Source organism: Panthera pardus, unplaced genomic scaffold (assembly GCF_024362965.1).
Source record: "Panthera pardus isolate Hobbes unplaced genomic scaffold, ASM2436296v1 HiC_scaffold_13, whole genome shotgun sequence".
Classification (NCBI taxonomy): Eukaryota; Metazoa; Chordata; class Mammalia; order Carnivora; family Felidae; genus Panthera; species Panthera pardus.
In genome coordinates this window covers 53,674,021-53,696,596 of record NW_026526688.1, presented here as the reverse complement: position 1 = coordinate 53,696,596, position 22,576 = coordinate 53,674,021, and the positions used below count along the sequence as shown (strand labels likewise).

General features: G+C 38.0%; 1 protein-coding gene across 2 annotated transcripts in view; it reads left to right on the top strand.

Annotated features, from left to right (window-relative positions):
- ADAM29 (ADAM metallopeptidase domain 29) overlaps positions 1–21,759 on the top strand; it is a 77,044-nt gene extending 55,285 nt beyond the window's left edge. For both annotated transcript variants that reach the window (XM_019440961.2, XM_019440960.2), the window contains one exon: positions 18,923–21,759. In XM_019440961.2, coding sequence (XP_019296506.2) covers positions 19,049–21,730 — 2,682 coding nt within the window. In that variant the 5' untranslated portion in view covers positions 18,923–19,048 and the 3' untranslated portion in view covers positions 21,731–21,759. The remainder of the gene's footprint in view (positions 1–18,922) is intronic.
- The last annotated feature ends 817 nt before the right edge of the window (positions 21,760–22,576 follow it).

Here is a 22,576-nt window from a genome sequence, read left to right as displayed (position 1 = left end):
TTAGACCAGATCAGGCATGTTCAGGGTGGTATGGCTGTAGACTATAACATTCTATTTTAAGCATATAATAACTTTAATAGCATACAGAAACTTTATACTTTCATGTCTGCACTACCCCTTCATATGTTAGGTTATTGATGCTACATTTTACATTTTATTTATATTATAGATTGAGCAACAAAGTATTGTTGTTATGTTTACTTTTAATATTAACAATTTTTAGATCAAAGAGTCAACACCGTGGAGAAGTAGGGGGACTTGAAGATCCCTCATTCTTCAAACACAGTAGTACTGAGACCAGAAGACAGAATTCCAGGAATCTGGGTTACAGAGTAACAGAAACATCTCCAGGGACCCACAGGAATAACTTGACAGGCCACAGACATTTTTAATCTATTCTTTTTACACCTTTTCTGTATCTCCTTCTTTTTTTTCCCCTCTCTTTCTCTCTGGATTAAACTATACAGTTTCTCTGATTCTCTGCCTGGTCAAATTTTTTTTTCTCTTCCTTTCCCTTGCCCCTATCATTTCTCTCTTTGTATGAGATAAGACTTCTTCCACCACCACCCCTTTTAAAAATGTTTTCCAGGGTTACTTTGATGAACAAATCAAAGCACACCTGATGGAAGGTCCAAACCACCACTACAAGTAAGGAGATAAAGCAACAACAATAGAGAGCACTCAATGGACTCCAAAAACACCTTTTGAAGGGCCAGGCCCTAAACTGAGTATTACCTCTTTTTACTATAGTAGTACTCACAGGAGCAGGACTGATAACAAAACAATAAAATACATACAGGACAGAAAACTAGCCAAAAATGATGAAACAGAAGAATTCTTCTCAAAAGAAGTTCAAAGAAGAAATGACAGCTAGAGAGTTGCTCAAAATAGATATGAACAATATATCTGATCAAGAATTTAGAATAATAGTCATAAGATTAATAGCTGGGTTTGAAAAAAGCATAGAAGATAGCAGGGAATCTATTGCTGCAGAGATCAAGGAACTAAGAAATAGTCACCATGAATAAGAAATGCTGTAAATGAGGCAGAAAATAAACTAGTTGCACTGACAGCAAGGATGGAGGAAACAGAACAGAGGATAAGTGAAATAGATGATAGGATTATGGACAATTATGAAGCCAAGAAAAGGAGAGATAAGAAAATACTAGACCATGAGGGAAGAATTAGAGAACTAAGTGATTCTGTGAGACATAATAATATCTGTATCAAGGAGTTCCAGAAGAAGAAGAGAGAGAGAGAAAGGGGAAGAGGGTTTACTTGAACAAATTATAGCTGAGAACCTCCCTAATCTGGGAAAGGAAGTAGACATCTAAATTCAGAAGGCACAGAGAATTCCCTTAAGATTTAACAAGAATAGGTCTTCACCATGGCATATCTTAGTGAAACTGGCAAAATACAAACATAACAAGAGAATTCTGAAAGCAGCTAGGGAAAAATTAGTCTTTTTTTAAATTTATTTATTTAAAAAAATTTTTTTAATGTTTATTTATTTTTGAGAGAGACAGAGACAGAATGTGAGTGGGTTAGGGGCAGAGAGAGAGGGAGACACAGAAGCAGAAGCAGGCTCCAGGCTCTGAGCTGTCAGCACAGAGCCCGACGTGGGGCTCGAACTCACAAGCTGTGAGATCATGACCTGAGCCAAAGTCGGATGCTCAACCGACTGAGCCACCCAGGCGCCCCGGAAAAATTAGTCTTAACCTACAAGGTTAGATACATAAGGGTAGTGGCAGACCTGTCCACTGAAACTTGTCAGGCCAGAAAGGAGTGGCAGGAAATAATCAATATGCTGAATGGGAAAAATAGACAGCAAGAATCCTTTATCCAGCAAGGCTGTCATTCAGAATAGAAGGAGAGATAGAAGCTTCCCCAGACAAACAAAAACTGAAAGTGTTCATGACCACTAAATCAGCCCTGCAAGAGAGTCTAAGGGGTCTCTGTGAGTGAAATACTGCAAAGACTACAAAGGACTAGAGACATCTCCACAAGCATGAAACCTACAGATAACACAAGGACCCTGAATCCATATCTTTCAGTAATAACTCTAAGTGTAAATGGACTAAATGCCCTAATCAAAAGGCATAGAGTATCAGAATGGATAAAAAAAAAAAAAAAAAAAAACCAAAAAAAAAAAACAAGATTCATCTATATGCTGTCTACCAGAGACCCATTTTAGACCTAAGGACACCTTCAGATTGAAAGTGAGGGGAGGCAGAGCCATCTATCGTGCTACAGGAAGTCAAAATAAAGCTGGAGTAGCCATACTTATACCAGACAAACTAGATTTTAAACTAAAGGCTGTAACAAGAGATGAAGAAGGGCATTATATCATAATTACAGGGTCTATCCATCAAGATCTAACATTTGTAAATGTTTATTCCCCCAACTTGAGAGCACCCAAGTATGTAAATCAATTAATCACAAACATAAGCAATCTATTGATAACAATACGGTAATTGCAGGGGACTTTAATACTCCATTTACAACAATGGACATATCTAGGTAGAACATCAATAAAGAAACCATGACCTTGAATGATACACTGGACCAGATAGACTTGACAGATACATTCAGAACTTTTCATCCAAAAGCAGCAGAATACACATTCTTCTCGAGTACACATGGAACATTTTTCATGATAGATCACATACTGGGTCACAAAACAGCCCTCAATATATATAACAGAATTGATATCTTACCATGCACACTTTCAGATCACAGTTTCAGAAACTTGAAATCAACGACAAGAAAAAACTTGGAAAGCCTCCAAATGCGTGGAGGTTAAAAGAATGAATGGGCCAACCAGACATTTAAGAAGAAATTTAAAAATATATGGAAGTAAATGAAAATGAAAACACAACAAATCCAGGCCTATCTCAAGAAACAAGAAAAATCCCAAATATTAAATCTAAAAGCACACTTAAAGAAACTAGAAGCAGAACAGCAAAGAAACCACAAAGCCAGGAGAAAAAGAGAGATAATAAAGGTTAGAGCAGAAATAAACATTATATAATTTTTTAAAAAGAGTAGAACAGATCAATGAATCTAAAAATTTGTTTAAAAATAAATAAATAAAATGGATAAACCCTTAGCCAAACTTCTCAAAATGAAAAGAGAGAGAATCCAAGTGGGTGAAATCATGAGTGAAAGAGGAGAGATCACAATAAACACCACAGAAATACAAACAATTATTAGAGAATACTATGAAAAATTATATGCCAACAAACTGGACAACCTGGAAGAAATGGACAAATTCCTAGACATGCACATACTACCAAAGCTCAAATGGGAAGAATCAGAAAATTTGAACAGACTTATAACCAGTAAATAAACTGAATCAATTATCAAAAATCTCCCAACAAATAAGAGTCCTGGGCCAGATGGCTTCCCAATGGAATTCTACCAGATATTTAAAGCAGAGTTAATACCTATCCTTCTCAATCTGTTCCAAAAAATAGAAATGGAAGGAAAGCTTCTGGACTCACTCTGTGAAGCCAGCATTACCTTGATTCCCAAACCAGACAGAGATCCCATATAAAAGGAGACTCACAGGCCAATATCCTTGATGAACATGGATGCAAAAATTCTCAACAAGATACCAGCAAATTAAATTGAACAGCATATAAAAAGAATTATCCGCCATGATCAAGTGGAATTCACTCCTGGGCTGTAGGACGGGTTCAATATTTGCAAATCAATCAGTGTGATACATCACATAAATAAAATAAAGGATAAGAACCATATAATCCTGTCAATAAATGCAGAAAAAGCATTTGACAAAATATAGCATCTTTTCTTTCTTTTTTTTTTTTTTAATTTATTTATTTATTTATTTATTATTTTTTTTAATATATGAAATTTACTGTCAAATTGGTTTCCATACAACACCCAGTGCTCATCCCAAAAGGTGCCCTCCTCAATACCCATCACCCACCCTGCCCTCCCTCCCACCCCCCATCAACCCTCAGTTTGTTCTCAGTTTTTAACAGTCTCTAATAGCATCTTTTCTTAATAAAAACCCTCAAGAATGTCAGGATAGAAGAAACATACCTTAACACCACAAAAGCCATGTATGAAAAGCCCATAGCTAATATCATCCTCTATGAGGAAAACCTGAGAGCTTTCCCCCTGAGATCAGGAATATGACAGGGATGTCCACTCTCACCACTGTTGTTTAAGATAGTGTTGGAAGTCCTAGCCTTAGCAATCAGAAAACAAAATGAAATAAAGGCATCAAAATTGGCAAAGAAGTCAAACTTCCACTTTGTACAGAGGATATGATACTCTACATGAAAAACCTGAAAGACTCCACCAAAAAGCTGCTAGAACTGATACAAGAATTCAGCAAAGCTGCAGGATACAAAATCAATGTATATAAACATATAAAATATCTATATGCTGAAAACTATAGAAAACTTATAAAAGAAAATGAAGAAGACCCAAATAAATGGAAAAACCTTCCATGCTCATGGATTGGAAGAACAAATATTGTTAAAATGTCAATACTACCCAAAGCAATCTACGCATTCAATGCAAACCCAATCAAAATTGTACCGGCATTCTTCTCAAAGCTAGAACAAACAATCCTAAAATTTGTATAGAGCCACAAAAGACCCTGAACAGCCAAAGTAGTGTTGGAAAAGAAAACCAAAGCAAGAGGCATCACAATCCTGGATGTTAGCCTCTACTACAAAGCTGTAATCATCAAGATAGTATGGTATTGGCACAAAAACAGACACAAAGGCCAATGGAATAGAGTAGAGAACCCAGAATTGGACCCACAAATGTATGACCAACTAATCTTTGACAAAGCAGGAAAGAGTATCCAATGGAGAAAAGACAGTCTCTTTAGCAAATGGTGCTAGGAGAACCGGACAGCAACATGCAGAAGAATGAAACTGGACCACTTTCTTACACCATACACAAAAATAAACTCAAAATGGATGAAGGACCTAAATGTGAGACATGAAACCATCAAAACCCTAGAGGAGAAAACAGGTAACAACCACTTTGACCTTAGCCGCAGTAATTTCTTACTCCACACGTCTCTGAAGGCAAGGGAAATAAAAGCAAAAATGAACTGTTGGGACCTCATCAAGATAAAAAGCTTCCACTGCAAGGAAACAATCAACAAAACTAAAAGACAACCTACAGAATGGGAGAAAATATTTGCAATGACATATCTGATAAAGGGTTAATATCCAAAATCTATAAAGAACTTACCAAACTCAACACCTGAAAAACAAATAATCCAGTGAAGAAATGGGCAGAAGACATGAAAAGACACTCTTCCAAAGAAGACATCCAGATGCTCACCATCAGGGAAACACAAATCAAAACCACATTGAGATAACACCTCTTGCCTGTCAGAGTTGCTAAAATCAATAACTCAGGAAGCAACAGACGTTGGCAAGGATGTGGAGAAACAGGAACCCTCTTGCACTGTTGGTGGGAATACAATTTGGTGCAGTTGCTCTAAAAAGCAGGGTGGAGTTTCCTCAAAAAATTAACAATATAATTACCCTACAACCCAGAAATATCACTACTAGCAATTTATACAAAGTATACAGGAGTGCTAATTCATATAAACATGTATCCCAATGTTTATAGTAGTGCTTTCAACAATAACCAAAGTATGGAAAGAGCCCAAATGTCCATCAATGATGAATGGATAAAGAAGATGTGGTTTACATATACAATGGAATACTACTTGGCAATGAGAAAGAATAAAATCTTGCCATTTGCGGCAGTGTGGATGGAACTGGAGGATATTATGCTAAGTGAAATAAGTCAGTCGGAGAAAGACAGATATCATATGCTTTCACTCACATGTGGAACTTGAGAAACTTAACAGAAGACCATGGGGAAAGAGAAGGGGAAAAATAGTTTCAAACAGAGAGGGAGGCAAACCATAAAAGACTCTGAAATACAGAAAACAAACTGAGAGTTGGTGGGGGTTGCGGGGGAGAGGGGAAAATGGGTAATGGGCATTGAGGAGGGCACTTGTTCAGATGAGCATTGGGTGTTGTACATGAGTAATGAATCATGGGAATCTACCCCCAAAGCCAAGAGCACACTGTATAAATTTTATGTTAGCTAACTTGACAATAAATTATATTTTAAAAAATAAATAAATAAATTACACAAATAAATAAAAGGCAGGAAAAGAAAAAATATTAAAAAAAACTTTAAATATAGATTTGTAAGTTATTTATGTACCATCATTACAATATTAGAGTTTATGTCTCAGACTACATATATATCACCAGTGACTTTTACACATTCCTATATTTTTGTAAGAATAATTAACATCTTTTTATTTCCACTTGAAGAACACCCTTTATCATTTGTCAGATAGTTCATGGATCTGTGTTTCAGGAGATGACCAGTTTTTGGAGATTTATTAGTTTTCTTTGTTGATGTCACGTTTATCTGATTCTTCATGAGTTAATTCCTTGCACTTGTATCTTCACACTTGAGTAAGCAATCTCTTCCTCTAGACTTCACAGATTTGCTTTGGCAGGGATAATCCTTCACCAGTCACTTTAGCTTGGGACTCTATATGCATCAGCAGATCATGTCCTTGGGCAGCCAAGGCTGGCTATTGTAGTTTTCGTTTGGGTGAGGTTATTGCCCATTCTCTGAGCCCGGGGGGCTGTTGCTGGCTGGGCTCCATAGTTGGATGGGCATGGCAACTGGGTTTTGTTTTCAGGCAGGGTACTGCTGGTTTGTTTCTCTTTCCAAGTGTGACTATAGGATTGGCTCTGTGGCTACCCCAGAATTTCTGGTCATACTTTCTGGTCAGGTGAGACTGGAAGTTATATTAAGCAGTCAGGCTAGACTTCAAATTTGCTTCTCTGTGCAAGGCCGTAGGATGGGCTCTGTGGCCACTACAGCTCATTTGCTGGGGATGTGAATGGGAACTGCCCAAAGATCCTTGTTTAGATGGGGCTACCAGCTTGGCCCTACAGATGAACAGAACTACTGATTGAGTTCTCTCTTTGGGTGCTGCCACAAGTGTAGCTGTAGAATGAACTACACAGTTGCCTGGATTCTCTGGTTAAGTTTTTTGGTCGGTGGAGTTGGGGCTCTCTCCAGCAGTAGGTGGAACTTGAAATGTATTTTACTGCCTGCGTGGGGCCATAGCACAAGATCCATATCTGGCATATCTGATGAATCAAACCAGGTAAAATTGCACACTGAGCTCTCTGGCTAGATACAGTCACTGGCTTGGCTCTACAGATGGGATGAGATGCTAACCGGCATCTCTGCTCAAGTGGAGTTGCCTAGATGAATGTATTTTGCAAAGGTCTTAGTACTGGTTGCTGTAATCCCTGCTCCCTTCTCTATTTCTATCTTATCCTCAGTGACCAAGTCCCACAGATTTCCCCAGTGATCCTTATGAGGTAAGACAAAAGTGGCTTCCTGGGAATTACCCTGCAATGCTTGTGGAGCTTGATGTACACCTTGGACTCCTTAATCCCTACTAGAGAAAATGTAGGCCCAAGTGGGCCTTCTCTGGAAAATGTGCTGGCCCAGGGTAAGGATTGCTGGCCAAGGGTCAAGGTAATTTAGTAAGAGTGTAGCCACTGCTCTTTGTTTTATAATGTGGTCTCTCTTGGTCTCTGTGTTCTAAGGGGTTGCTTCAGCCTCAGCCCTTGGTTCTGAAACTTTTGCAATGGTGTTTTGTCTTTGGATAGTTGCTAGTTGGTTTTCTTGTGAGGGGAGCCGAAGTCAGAAACAACCCATGTCTCCACTTAATAATATCAGCTCCTAAATAATAATATCAACTCCTAAAATGCATTTTCAAGATAACTTTTGTATATAGTGTGCAGTAAGGGTTTAAATTCACCTTTTTGTATGTGTACTATTGTTCTAATATCATTTTCTGAATATATAGCCTTGGCAACTTTTACTTGCCAATCAAAGATTAAATGACTATAGGGGTAGGGGCACCCGGGTGACTCAGTTGGCTGAACATCCCACTTCAGCTCAAGTCAGGATCTCATGGTTCTTGAGTACAAGCCCGCATTGATCTCACTGTTGTCAGGGTAGAGCCTGCTTCATATCTTCTGTCTTCCTCTCTCTCTGCCCCTCCCCTCCTGTGCTCCCTTTCTCAAAAGTAAATAAACCCTTAAAAATAAAACCCTAAAAAAGGATTATAGGGGTTAATATTTATCTCTACATCTTCAATTCTGTTTTATTTATCTACATGTCTATCCTCACACCTTTACCACACTTTTTTGATAGCTGCAGGTTTATATTTTCGAATCAGGAAGTGGTAATCCTCCAACCTTGTTTTTTCTCCAAATTGTTTTGACTATTTCAGGTGTTTTGTTTTTCCATGTAAATTTTAGAATTACTCAATATCTAAAAAAAATCCCTGATGAAATTTTGAAAGGGATTGAGGTGACTCTATACATTAATTGAGAATGATTTCCACCTTAATAGTAGTGAATCTACTAGCCAATGAACATAGAATATCTATTTTATTTAAATCTTCTTTTGCTTCACTCAGGAAAGATTTGTAATTTTTAGTGTACAAATCTTGATTTTTTTTTTCCTGTCTTTGTTAAATGTTTCTAAGTACTTAAATTTTTTTATGCTACTGTTACACAAATTGTGTTCTTAATGTCAATTTTTGATTGTTCATTGCTCATAGAAATGTATTTAACTTTTTTATATTGATCTTGTATCCTGTGGTATTTCTGTACTTAGTTTAAGTTTTTAGTGTGTTTCCTAGTACTTTTGGTATACAGGATCATGCCATTCACAAGAAGTTTTACTTCTTCTTTCCAATCTAAATGCCTTTTATTTCCTTTTTTGCTTAATTGCACTATGCTTGTTGCATTATGCTAAATTATTTCCATATAGTAAGTATGCTTTTTCCAGGCAAATTACATGGGAGGAGTTCTAAATTTGGGTTTTCTCATTTTTCTTTATATTTCCTGTTTTCATTGCATAATCAGTGAATTATCATAATTTTAAAAATTTTATTTTTCTCTTATCCATATTCTTTTGATTATTTTCCAATTATTTCAATGGAAATTACTCCAGATGTTGTATATGGGAAGGAAAATGGTACTCGTGCTGAAGAAAAAAGTGTTTTATATGGTATAAATCAATTTATGTTATATGTGTACAAGTAACATATTTATACATGTGTGTAAACAAACACACACACATAACTAAATGGTAATAAATAACTTGCTAATTTGCATATAAACTCAATCTGTTTATTAGCTTTTTTGCTTCAGAATTTACATTCTTGTTCTTAACATGATAGTATACTATTGTAGGATGAATTACACCACTAAAAAAGTCATACGTTGGTCCAAACTCCAAGTACGTCATAATGTGACTATATTTGGAGATCCTTTAAGGATCCTTAAAGATCCTTGAAAAGAGGCCATTAAGGTGTGCCCTAATCCAATATGACTGGTATCCTTATAAGAAAGGGAAATTTGACACAGACATTTACAGAGTGAAGGTAATGTGAAAATTCAGCCAGAAGAGAGCTTAAAGGTAGCTTGGGAGAGAAATGATCCAGAACCTTCCCTCATGCCCCTCAGCAGAATCAACCCTGCCAATACCTTGATCTCAGATTTCCAGCCTCCAGAACTGTGAGAAAATAAATTTCCATTGTTTTAGCCCCCAGTCTGTAGTACTTTAATATGGCAGCCCTGGCAGACTAACACATACTTGAATCCCAGCAGAGTAGTGTACATCTGTCTGAAAAGAATTATATTTTTGTCACTTTAATTTCTTTAATAACTAGGACAGTGATGGTTCTTCAGCCCTTAATTGAAAGTCATCAAGTGTCAGAGAAGGGATTCTCTGCTGTTCCTCTAATTCTAGATGTTCCAATTGATGTGTAGAAACTATTGTCATATCTTTAATGCTAAGAAATTTTTGTAATTGCATTGGTTTTCTTATATATTACATCTATATATTATTATACATCTATATATAATGTATATTATATATATCTCCATATATAGAGAGATATAGATATAGATATAGATATAGATATAGATATAGATATAGATACAGATATAGATAGATATAGATATGCAGGTCAGACTTAAAGAATCACAGAGTCAAGGCAACCTCTCCATGCTCTACACTTAGCTTTGAGATAACCCTCTAGGCTTTATACCATAATTTTCTGGGAAGATAGGCAATTATCAGACTTTCTGATGCAATCATTTCTTGTCCACAGCATAAAATTAGTTACTCAAGTATAATAAGACTGTGCTTAGTAACTCAAGCTTCTTAATTCATAACAACTAATTAAGTAATTGACAGAATAAACAGACATGTAAATGTTAGGTGTGACTCAGCCCAACTCAGTGCATTCATATGTATTTCTAGACAGTCGTTATTTGTAAGATATTTTGTGTGGCATAATGGTTCTGGGAAAAGGATACCTTAACTGGGAGAAATAAAAATCATGATCTTTTACTTCATGTAATATAAATTAGTTTGAGAGATAAGGTTATAGATCTAAGTAAGTTTATACTTATTTGCTTAAATAAGATTTATGTAAACCTTGCTATACAAGAGAGGCTATGGTGAAAGAGATAAATAAGTCACCAATGTGGTATCTAAATGATGTTTTTAGCCTCTTTGAACTTCCCACATTCTCTTCATTGTTCTGTTAGGTGACAACCTTGCTTCAGAATTTACTAAGAAATATCCAACAGAGAAGAAAATCTCTCATAGTACCACAGATAAATCTATAAATAAAAGGTCTGAGGATTTCTTCACCCTAGCAAAAAACATTTTATTTCATTTGGTTTGATATTTCATTTTAAAACATCATTCTGTTTGGTTTTCTCCAATATCCTCTCCAGTTTTTTTCGAAGATTTTTTCCTTTGAGTATATGACTCTGACCCCCTCATCCCCTTCTCCACTTTACTGGCTCCCTGGTCCAACATTATAATTTGTCCTTTCTCTACTGGATCAATCTTTTCTGTACACACTATGCTGTGTCTCCAACATCTAAAATCACAGCCTTTACTACAAACACTCCTCTTCCTATAGTCTTTCATAACCTTGACAGTACAATTGCTCTAAGGGATATCTTTACACCTGTGCTCTCTTCTTTCTTTCATGCCCTACGGTGCCTATCAAAAAGGTAAAACTCTTCTTATCAAGGTACTGCATAATTTCTAATCCATCATGTCAAAGGGGCAGTCCACTCTTCATCTTCCTGACATGGAAGACTTTTTTTTCCTGGTTTTCACGAAAACACACTCTCTCATTACTAATCCATTGTCTGCTTTGTTGCTTCTTCTCCTTTGCTTTCTTTTTTTTTTCTTCAATATATGAAATTTATTGCCAAATTGGTTTCCATACAACACCCAATGGTCATCCCAAAAGGTGCCCTCCTCAATACCCATCACCCACCCTACCCTCCCTCCCACCCCCCATCAACCCTCAGTTTGTTCTCAGTTTTTAACAGTCTCTTATGCTTTGGCTCTCTCCCACTCTAACCTCTTTTTTTTTCCTTCCCCTCCCCCATGGTTTTCTGTTAAGTTTCTCAGGATCCACATAAGAGTGAAAACATATGGTATCTGTCTTTCTCTGTATGGCTTATTTCACTTAGCATCACACTCTCCAGTTCCATCCATGTTGCTACAAAGGGCCATATTTCATTCTTTCTCATTGCCACATAGTACTCCATTGTGTATATATACCACAATTTCTTTATCCATTCATCAGTTGATGGACATTTAGGCTCTTTCCATAATTTGGCTATTGTTGAGAGTGCTGCTATAAACATTGGGGTACAAGTGCCCCTATGCATCAGTACTCCTGTATCCCTTGGGTCAATTCCTAGCAGTGCTATTGCTGGGTCATAGGGTAGGTCTATTTTTAATTTTTTGAGGAACCTTCACACTGTTTTCCAGAGTGGCTGCACCAATTTGCATTACACCAACAGTGCAAGAGGGTTCCTGTTTCTCCACATCCTCTCCAGCATCTATAGTCTGATTTGTTCATTTTGGCCACTCTGATTGGCGTGAGGTGATATCTGAGTGTGGTTTCGATTTGTATTTCCCTGATGAGGAGCGACGTTGAGCATCTTTTCCTGTGCCTGTTGGCCATCCGGATGTCTTCTTTAGAGAAGTGTCTATTCATGTTTTCTGCCCATTTCTTCACTGGGTTATTTGTTTTTCGGGTGTGGAGTTTGGTGAGCTCTTTATAGATTTTGGATACTAGCCGTTTGTCCGATAGGTCATGTGCAAATATCTTTTCCCATTCCGTTGGTTGCCTTTCAGTTTTGTTGATTGTTTCCTTTGCTGTGCAGAAGCTTTTTATCTTCAGAAGGTCCCAGTAGTTCATTTTTGCTTTTAATTCCCTTGCCTTTGGGGATGTGTCAAGTAAGAGATTGCTACGGCTGAGGTCAGAGAGGTCTTTTCCTGCTTTCTCCTCTAGGGTTTTGATGGTTTCCTGTCTCACATTCAGGTCCTTATCCTTTTTGAGTTTATTTTTGTGAATGGTGTGAGAAAGTGGTCTAGTTTCAACCTTCTGCATGTTGCTGTCCAGTTCTCCCAGCTCCATTTGTTAAAGAGACTGTCTTTTTTCATTGGATGTTCTTTCCTGCTTTGTCAAAGATTAGTTGGCCATACGTTTGTGGGTCTATTTCTGGGGTTTCTATTCTATTCCATTGGTCTATGTGTCTGTTTTTGTGCCAATACCATGCTGTCTTGATGATGACAGCTTTGTAGTAGAGGCTAAAGTCTGGGATTGTGATGCCTCCCGCTTTGGTCTTCTTCAAAATTACTTTGGCTATTCAGTGCCTTTTGTGGTTCCATACAAATTTTAGGATTGCTTGTTCTAGTTTTGAGAAGAATGCTGGTGCAATTTTGATTGGGATTGCATTGAATGTGTAGATAGCTTTGGGTAGTATTGACATTTTAACAATATTTTTTCTTCCAATCCATGAGCACGGAATGTTTTTCCATTTCTTTAAATCTTCTTCAATTTCCTTCATAAGCTTTCTATAGTTTTCAGCATACAGATCTTTTACATCTTTGGTTAGGTTTATTCCTAGGTATTTTATGCTTCTTGGTGCAATTGTGAATGGGATCAGTTTCTTTATTTGTCTTTCTGTTGCTTCATTGTTAGTGTATAAGAATGAAACTGATTTCTGTACATTAATTTTGTATCCTGCAACTTTGCTGAATTCATGTATCAGTTCTAGCAGACTTTCGTTGGAGTCTATCGGATTTTCCACATATAGTATCATGTCATCTGCAAAAAATGAAAGCTTGACTTCATCTTTGCCAATTTTGATGCCTTCGATTTCCTTTTGTTGTCTGATTGGTGATGCTAGAACTTCCAACACTATGTTAAACAACAGCAGTCACAGTGGACATCCCTGTCGTGTTCCTGATATCAGGGAAAAAGCTCTCAGTGTTTCCCCATTGAGGATGATGTTAGCTGTGGGCTTTTCATGAATGGCTTTTATGATGTTTAAGTATGTTCCTTCTATCCTGACTTTCTTGAGGGTTTTTATTAAGAAAGGATGCTGAATTTTGTCAAATGCTTTTTCTGCATAGATTGACAGGATCATATGGTTCTTATCTTTTCTTTTATTAATGTGATGTATCACGTTGATTGATTTGCGAATGTTGAACCAGCCCTGCAGCCCAGGAATGAATCCCACTTGATCACGGTGAATAATTCTTTTTATATGCTGTTGAATTCGATTTGCTAGTATCTTATTGAGAATTTTTGCATCAATATTCATCAGGGATATTGGCCTGTAGTTCTCTTTTTTACTGGGTCTTTGTCTGGTTTAGGAATCAAAGTAATACTGGCTTCATAGAAGGAGTCTGGAAGTTTTCCTTCCCTTTCTATTTTTTGGAATAGCTTGAGAAGGATAGGTATTATGTCTGCTTTAAACATCTGGTAGAACTCCCCTGGGAAGCCATCTGGTCCTGGACTCTTATTTGTTGGGAGATTTTTGATAACTGATTCATTTTCCTCGCTGGTTATGGGTCTGTTCAAGCTTTCTATTTCCTCCTGATTGAGTTTAGGAAGTGTGTGGGTGCTTAGGAATTTGTCCATTTCTTCCAGGTTGTACAGTTTGTTGGCATATAGTTTTTCATAGTATTCCCTGATAATTGTTTGTATCTCTGAGGGATTGGTTGTAATCATTCCATTTTCATTCATGATTTTATCTATTTGGGTCATCTCCCTTTTCTTTTTGAGAAGCCTGGCTAGAGGTTTATCAATTTTGTTTATTTTTTCAAAACACCAACTCTTGGTTTCATTGATCTGCTCTACAGTTTTTTTAGATTGTACATTGTTTATTTCTGCTCTGATCTTTATTATTTCTGTTCTTCTGCTGGATTTAGGCTGTCTTTGCTGTTCTGCTTCTATTTCCTTCAGGTGTGCTGTTAGATTTTGTATTTGGGATTTTTCCCGTTTCTTGAGATAGGCCTGGATTGCAATGTATTTTCCTCTCAGGACTGCCTTCGCTGCATCCCAAAGCATTTGGATTGTTGTATTTTCATTTTCATTTGTTTCCGTATATTTTTAAATTTCTTCTCTAATTGCCTGGTTGACCCATTCATTCTTTAGTAGGGTGTTCTTTAACCTCCATGCTTTTGGAGGTTTTCCAGACTTTTTCCTGTGGCTGATTTCAAGCTTCATAGAATTCTGGTCTGAAAGTATGCATGGTATGATCTCAAATCTTGTATACTTATGAAGGGCTGTTTTGTGACCCAGTATGTGATCTATCTTGGAGAATGTTGCATGTGCACTCGAGAAGAAAGTATATTCTGTTGCTTTGGGATGCAGAGTTCTAAATATATCTGTCAAGTCCATCTGATCCAATGTATCATTCGGGGCCCTTGTTTCTTTTTTGACCGTGTGTCTAGATGATCTATCCATTTCTGTAAGTGGAGTGTTAAAGTCCCCTGCAATTACCATATTGTGATCAATAAGGATGCTTATGTTTGTGAGCAATTATTTTATATATTTGGGGGCTCCCATATTCGGTACATAGACCTTTATAATTGTTAGCTCTTCCTCGTGGATAGACCCTGTAATGATTATATAATGCCCTTCTTCATCTCTTGTTACAGCCTTAATTTAAAGTCTAGTTTGTCTGATATAAGTATGGCTACTCCAGCTTTCTTTTGACTTCCAGTTGCGTGATAAATAGTTCTCCATCCCCTCACTTTCAATCTGAAGGTGTCCTCAGGTCTAAAATGGGTCTCTTGTAGACAGTAAATAGATTGGTCTTGTTTTTTATCCATTCTGATACCCTATGTCTTTTGATTGGCGCATTTAGTCTATTTACGTTCAGTGTTATTTATAGGAAGTTATGGGTTTAGAGTCATTGTGATGTCTGTAGGTTTCATGCTTGTAGCGATGTTTCTGGTAGTTTGTCTCACAGGATCTCCCTTAGGATCTCTTGTAGGGCTGGTTTAGTGGTGACGAATTCCTTCAGTTTTTGTTTGTTTGGGAAGACCTTTATCTCTCCTTCTGTTCTGAATGACAGACTTGCTGGATAAAGGATTTTGGGCGCATATTTTTTTCTGTTCATCACATTGAAGATTTCCTGCCATTCCTTTCTGGCCTGCCAAGTTTCAGTAGAGAGATCGGTCACAAATCTTATCGGTCTGTTTATATGTTAGAGAATGTTTCTCCCTAGCTGCTTTCAGAATTTTCTCTTTATCCTTGTATTTGGCAGTTTCCCTATGATATGTCGTGCAGAAGATCGATTCAAGTTACATCTGAAGGGAGTTCTCTGTGCCTCTTGGATATCAATGCCTTTTTCCTTCCCCAGATCAGGGAAGTTCTCAGCTGTGATTTGTTCAAGTACACCTTCAGCCCCTTTCTCTCTCTCTTCTTCTGGAATTCCTATGATACGGATATTGTTCCATTTGATTGCATCACTTAGTTTTCTAATTCTCCCCTCAGGATCCTGGATTTTTTTTTTATCTCTCTTTTTCTCAGCTTCCTCTTTTTCCATAACTTTATCTTCTAATTCACCTATTTGCCCCTCTGCCTCTTCAATCCACACTGTGGCTGCCTCCCTTTTATTTTGCATTTCATTTATAGCATCTTTTAATTCATCATGATTGTTTTTTAGTTCCTTGATCTCTGCAGTAATAGATTTTCTGCTGTCTTCTATGCCTTTTTCAAATCCAATGATTAATCTTATGACTATTATTCTAAATTCTTGTTCCGTTATATTGCTTATATCTGCTTTGATCATTTCTTTAGCTGTCACTTCTTTCTGGAATTTCTTTTGAGGGAATTCTCCCATTTCATAATTTTGGCTGGTTTTCTGTCCATTATGAGTTTTAAAAGCTTGTTATGTGCTCTGCATCTGTGAGCAATGCTGTATTAAAGGGTGATCATCTACTATCCAGGGCCTGGCCCTTTAGGAGGGGTTTTTTGGAGAGTGTTACTTTCTTTCTGTTGTTGTGTCTTTGGTTATTTTATTTCTTTACTCGTAATGATGTTTTGGACCCACCACGAGGTGTGCTTTGATTTTTTTTCCTTGAAGTAACCCTAGAAAGGAAAACAAACAGATGAACACGAAACAAAGACACGCAAACACACAAATAAAACAAACAAGTTAACAGATACACACACACACACACACACACACACACACACACAAAGCACACACACAACCAAAAACAATCCAAACGCAAAAAAACAGAAACAAGTACAAGTAAAGAACAGAGTAGAGGCAGTGCTGATGGAAGAACACATAGAAAGAGAGAAATGACAGGGGCAGGGACAAAGAGAAAATAAACATTGACAGGCCGAGAGACTAAATGGCTTAAACCAAGGAGAGAAAGGAAAATAAAGAAGGAGGGAGCGGGGACGAAGGTAAACGTACCCAGACAGAGAAACTATACGGCTTGATTATTCCAGAGAGAGAGAAAGGAAAGCACAGAAGGAGGTGTAGAACATGTATGAAGAGAATGGATTCAATATGTCTGCTTAAACAAACCAACAACCAGTGTAACCAGCTAGAGGAGGGAAGAGAGAAGAAGGGAGAATACATCTAAATAACAAAAATTGTCCTGGAATTAATCCAGGCTAGGCAGCATCACTGGTCTGGATGATGGAGCCATCTGGTTGCACAGCATCTATCTGCTACAGCAGATGCACAGTTACCCAGCATGGAGGGGAGTGCTTTGCTGTAGGCTGGTCCCACCTCCACTATAGGTCCTGCCTTGGTGGTGGTGGGGGTGGAGGGGGGGAAATGGCGATACCCAGTCCATTCTCCATGACCTGGTGGACTCCGTTCAAATTGTCCTTACTGTGTTGCAGGTGCAAAGGGGGGCAGTCCTTCTGGCTTCACTGACTCCCCTGACCCTGTGCTTTGTTAGAATTCAAAGTCCCACTCTGTGCACTCTCGCACTGGGGAGGTGCCTCTCTGTGCAGCTTGAGATGTGGTCCCAGCTGGCTTTTCCTATGCCGCAGCACTTCAGGGAGCACTTCCAGCTGTGGACTGCACCGCTGACATAGCTGCCAAGCCTGGGGGTGGCAGACACAGCAGGCTTTGTTCTATCCCACAGCACTCCAGGGAGGGGACCACTTTCTCCTACTGCAGCCTGCACCCTGACCTACCACAGAACCTGGGTCCCCTCCCCAGGTGCGCCAATGGGGCAGCTGGCCCCAGTCCAAAGAAAGCCCCACAGTTAACTATGGGATCTCTCTCAGTCCCAGTCCAAGGTTTATCTCTTGTCCAGATACAGTCCTATGCTTCCCCAGCCACTCTTTCTCTTCCCTTTGTTTTTCCACAAAAGGGGATCCTTCCCCTTGATGCCTATGCAGCCCGTTTTATCTCCTCCAGTTCACAATCACCCACCTATATCCCATCAAGGATGTCCCGGTATCTCCTTTTAAGACTCAGTCTCTTTTCCTCCCAGACTTCTGGGGTTCAAAGTCCTTTAGCTTGAGTACTTCTTTGTTTGAGAGATGCGGGAAGTACAGATACCTCTATTTCCCTGCCATGTTGGCCCACCTTCTCCCTCTCATTGAATGTTTTCATGGTATTTAGTTACATTTAGAGGGAACAAGCAGAGAAACTGAGTTTATATGACCTTGTTGCAGAAATTAAATTGGCCAATTTTTTTGAATGATGTTCTATATTAAAAATGTAATAAAGTATAAACACTATTGAGTAACATTCCAAAGAACAATAAAAGTCAAGTCAACCATTTTTTATTATGTAAAGAATTAAGATAGGCATTATAGGAGATACCAACATTTGTGAAAGGCACAAATAATGCTCTTGAGTATTTCTAGTCTGATAAGCCTAGTAAGAATAATTTAAGGAAGAAAAAAGAAATAAACCTTTTTGCTTCAGGGAGGTATGTGGTAAGCACCATGAAAAATATTAAAATTAATATTAAATTAATATTAAATTATATTTATATTAAATTAATATTAAAATATCATAATATTAAAAAATATTATAAGTGCTTTTTACAAAAAAAAATGTCTCTTAACTAATCAGTTGAGTTTGAAAAACAGAAAGAGGTATTACTATTTATGCCAATTTAACATGTGTAAATTGAGACAATCTCAGCAATATATGGTCACCTAACCCTAAGACCCTTCTGTTTTAACTATTAATTTTGGAAATGTTCATGCATATGCATATTTATAGAATAGTACAATAAATCCTTATTTTCCCATCATCTAGGTTTAATAACTATAAATATGTAGCCAGTTTTCATTCTTCTATATACCCTGAGTCCCTTTTTGCTGGATTAATTCTTAAGAGCAAATTCTAGGAAGTTTCCTGGGTTATTCCTTGAGCAAACACTAATTACTTTTATTGCATGCCTTTTTCTTTTTCTTCACCAGGCATAACCACTTCCATCCACATGTTGCTTTTTGTTTTACTTATAGGGGTGATACTGTAATGGTTCAACTCTGCCAGAACACAGATCCCAAATGATTAGCCCTTCATATTGACCAGCTCAGGATAAGAAGCCAGAGCATCTGGACCAATATTTTCATAATGGTGGCTTCATAATGACTGTGATTAAAGGTCTGCTATACATGAGGATCATATTTCTGCTACACTGGTTTGGGGTGTGTCTGTTCTTTTGTGGACACACCCAGGCTGAGCACCCCCAATATAATAGTCCTCCAGAAGTGGTGATTCCTTTGAGGATACCTGGCACTGGAAGAGGCATGAAGCCTTCAGGCTGGCTCTCTTACAGCCTGCATTTTGGGGGCAAGAGACACATTGTCCATATAAAGGTCAAGAAGCATTTGCTGTCCAGACACCTCCCAGTGTTCACCTATACAGACCAGGGTGCTCTCCTTGAGGACCAACCTTTTGTTCAGAATGACTGCTACTATCATGGTTATGTGGAGGGAGACCCAGAATCCCTGGTCGCCCTCAGTTACTGTTTTGGTGGTTTTCGAGGATTGTTACAGATAAATGACATTGCTTATGAAATTGAGCCCATGACTTTTTCTACTAAATTTGAACATCTGGTATATAAAATGGAGAGTGAGGAGACCCAATTCCCAATCATGAACTCTGACTTTATTCGAGAGAAAATTGTACCCCAATGGGAGTCTCAAGAGATTAATAATTCTACTCAGAAACAAAGTTCTTATATGGGCTGGTGGCTCCATATGTTTGTTATTGAAATAGCAGTGGTGGTGGACCATAGTTTATATCTTCATATAAATAAGAACGTTTCAAAGTTTAATGAAGACCTGTATACTATTGTAAATATAGTGGATTCCATTTATGACATCTTGGGTCTTAAATTGCTATTGTTTGGTTTGGAGTTCTGGACTGAAAAAAACTACATTGAAGTAAATGATATAAGGAGATCTCTGAAATATTTTTGCCTTTGGAAAAAGGAAAACCTTGATATCCGCCTACCACATGATACTATACATCTTTTTATAAATAAGACAGTACGAGGAATGAGTGGCTTAGGCTACGTTCAAGGACTGTGTCAATCACACATTAATTGTGCAATTGTTACTAATGTAGAAAAAACCTTGGGCACTGTTGCAATTGCAATGGCTCATCATATTGGTCATAATTTGGGTATGATTCACGATACTGACTTTTGTACATGTGCAGTGCCTAAATGCATAATGCATTTTTCAAACCCACCAATAACTAAATTTAGCAATTGTAGTTATTCTTATTTTTGGAGATATTCTATACACCAGGTAAAATGTTTGTTCTACACTATACACACAAAGGACATATTTTCACAGACACGTTGTGGGAATGGTATTGTTGAAGATGAAGAGGAGTGTGACTGTGGACCTTTACAGAGTTGTGCAAAAGATGCCTGCTGTCTGTCAAACTGCACTTTGAGCTTTGGGTCTACGTGTGCTTTTGGGCTTTGTTGCAAGGACTGCCAGTTATTACCATCAGGAAAAATATGTAGAAAGCAGGTCAATGAATGTGATCTTCCAGAGTGGTGCGATGGCATATCCTACATGTGCCCAGATGATGTCTATGTGGAGGATGGAATTCCTTGTAACGAAAGTGCCTATTGCTATGAGAAGAACTGTAATGACCGCAATGAACAGTGTAAGCAGCTTTTTGGACAAGAGGCAACGAGTGCAAGTCAGAGTTGCTACAAAAAAATAAACACTCTTGGTGATCGTTTTGGTAACTGTGGTCTCAAAAACGGTGTATATATAAAATGTAATATCTCAGACAGCCTGTGTGGCAGAGTTCAGTGTAAGAATGTGACAGAAATTCCCACTCTGCACGAACATTATACTGTGCATCAATTTCACTCCAATGACGGCGTCTGCTGGGGTATTGACTACCACTCTGGGATGCCCATACCTGATATTGGTGAAGTGAAAGATGGCACAGAGTGTGGCCCAGAACATCTCTGCATTGACAGGCAGTGTGTCCATATATCTCGCTTGGATAGTAGTTGTTCACCTAAATTCTGTAACTTGAGGGGAATTTGCAACAATAAACATCACTGCCATTGCAACTATTTGTGGGATCCACCCAACTGCCTAAAACGGGGCAATGGAGGTAGTGTTGATAGTGGACCACCCCCGAAGAGAGAAAAAATAAAGAGGGGTTACTTGCTAGCATTCTCACTTCTTTGGTTACTTCTCTTATTATGTTGTCTTATTTGTCTTTGCATGAAGAAAAAATCAAAGGAAAAGGAAGCTGAAAGTGCAAAACAAACACAAAAGTTTCCTTTAAAACAAGTGCAAAAGGTTCCTTCAAAACAGATGCTAAATGTTCCTACTCAACCTGCAAAACCAGAACAAAATGTTCCTCCAAAACCAGAGAGTAAGGCTCCTTCACGACAAGAGAGTGAGGCTCCTTCAAGACAAGAGAGTAAGGCTCCTTCAAGACAAGAGAGTAGGCCCCCTTCAAGACAAGAGAGTAGGGCTCCTTCAAGACAAGAGAGTAGGCCCCCTTCAAGACAAGAGAGTAGGGCTCCTTCAAGACAAGAGAGTAGGGCTCCTTCAAGACAAGAGAGTAGGGCTCCTTCAAGACAAGAGAGTAAGGCTACTTTAAGACAAGAGAGTACGGCTCCTTCAAGACAAGTGAGTAAGGTTTCAACTCAATCTGCAAAACAACAAAAAGCTCAACCCTCAAAACCACCACAAAGACTTCAAAGTCAAGCTAGCCTATCACTTCAACAGGGTAAAGGTGGGAAACAAAGGCCATCACTAGTAAAAAATGTACCCAAATAAGTATGCATTAAACAAGGTTCTTCCTGGAATGTTTCTACTTGTTCTTCATTATTTTAAACAATTAGAAGATCCATTTTGCCTAAAATTTCTTTCTTTATATTTTCTGGGAAAAAGCATGGCACATGGGTTGTGTACCAGTTTTCAAGTTACACAGCTTCAAATCCCCTTCCCATTTTGTACACTTCATCACAGGGACCGTATTCTGCTGTACCAGGCCCTCTTCCTATAGGGATCTGCAATAAGGGGAATGAGTGAGAGTTTGGAAACCTGGGAGATCTGTTTGCTTCCTGTATGTCAATAACACTTCAATAACATATTTTACACTGTCAGTTATACTTCGTTTACATATTTTTTCACTAAAATATTTATTGAAAATACTTATTTCTTTACTTATTTATGTATATTTTTTAAGTTCACTGCAGACCAACTTCACTGTCATCCAGCATCAGTGTGTTATCCTGAGAGGTCCGAGTTGCAGATCGTTGAGCTTCCTACCAGTATCCCAAATCTTCTGCACCAGCTTAGCACTACCTACTGTCAGAGTTCTGGGTCTCAGATCCACGCAGTCAGACCTACAGTCTTCTAGATTTCAGTAACCCTCAAGCTCTTCCCTTTGCTCCTTAGCTCCTTGAAAGAAATCACCTTTTAACAGTTAGTATTTCATACCTGCTAACAAGTTAGTAGCACATGACTCCCTTTTCTTGTTCTTCAATATCTATTTACCCAATTCTTGTACTTAATTCTATCCCTCTAAAATTACTGATGTGTTTTTACTTTTTCTTTTTGTAATGTAATTTATTTTTGAGAAAGTGTGAGAGACAGAGTGCGAGCTTGGGAGGATTAGAA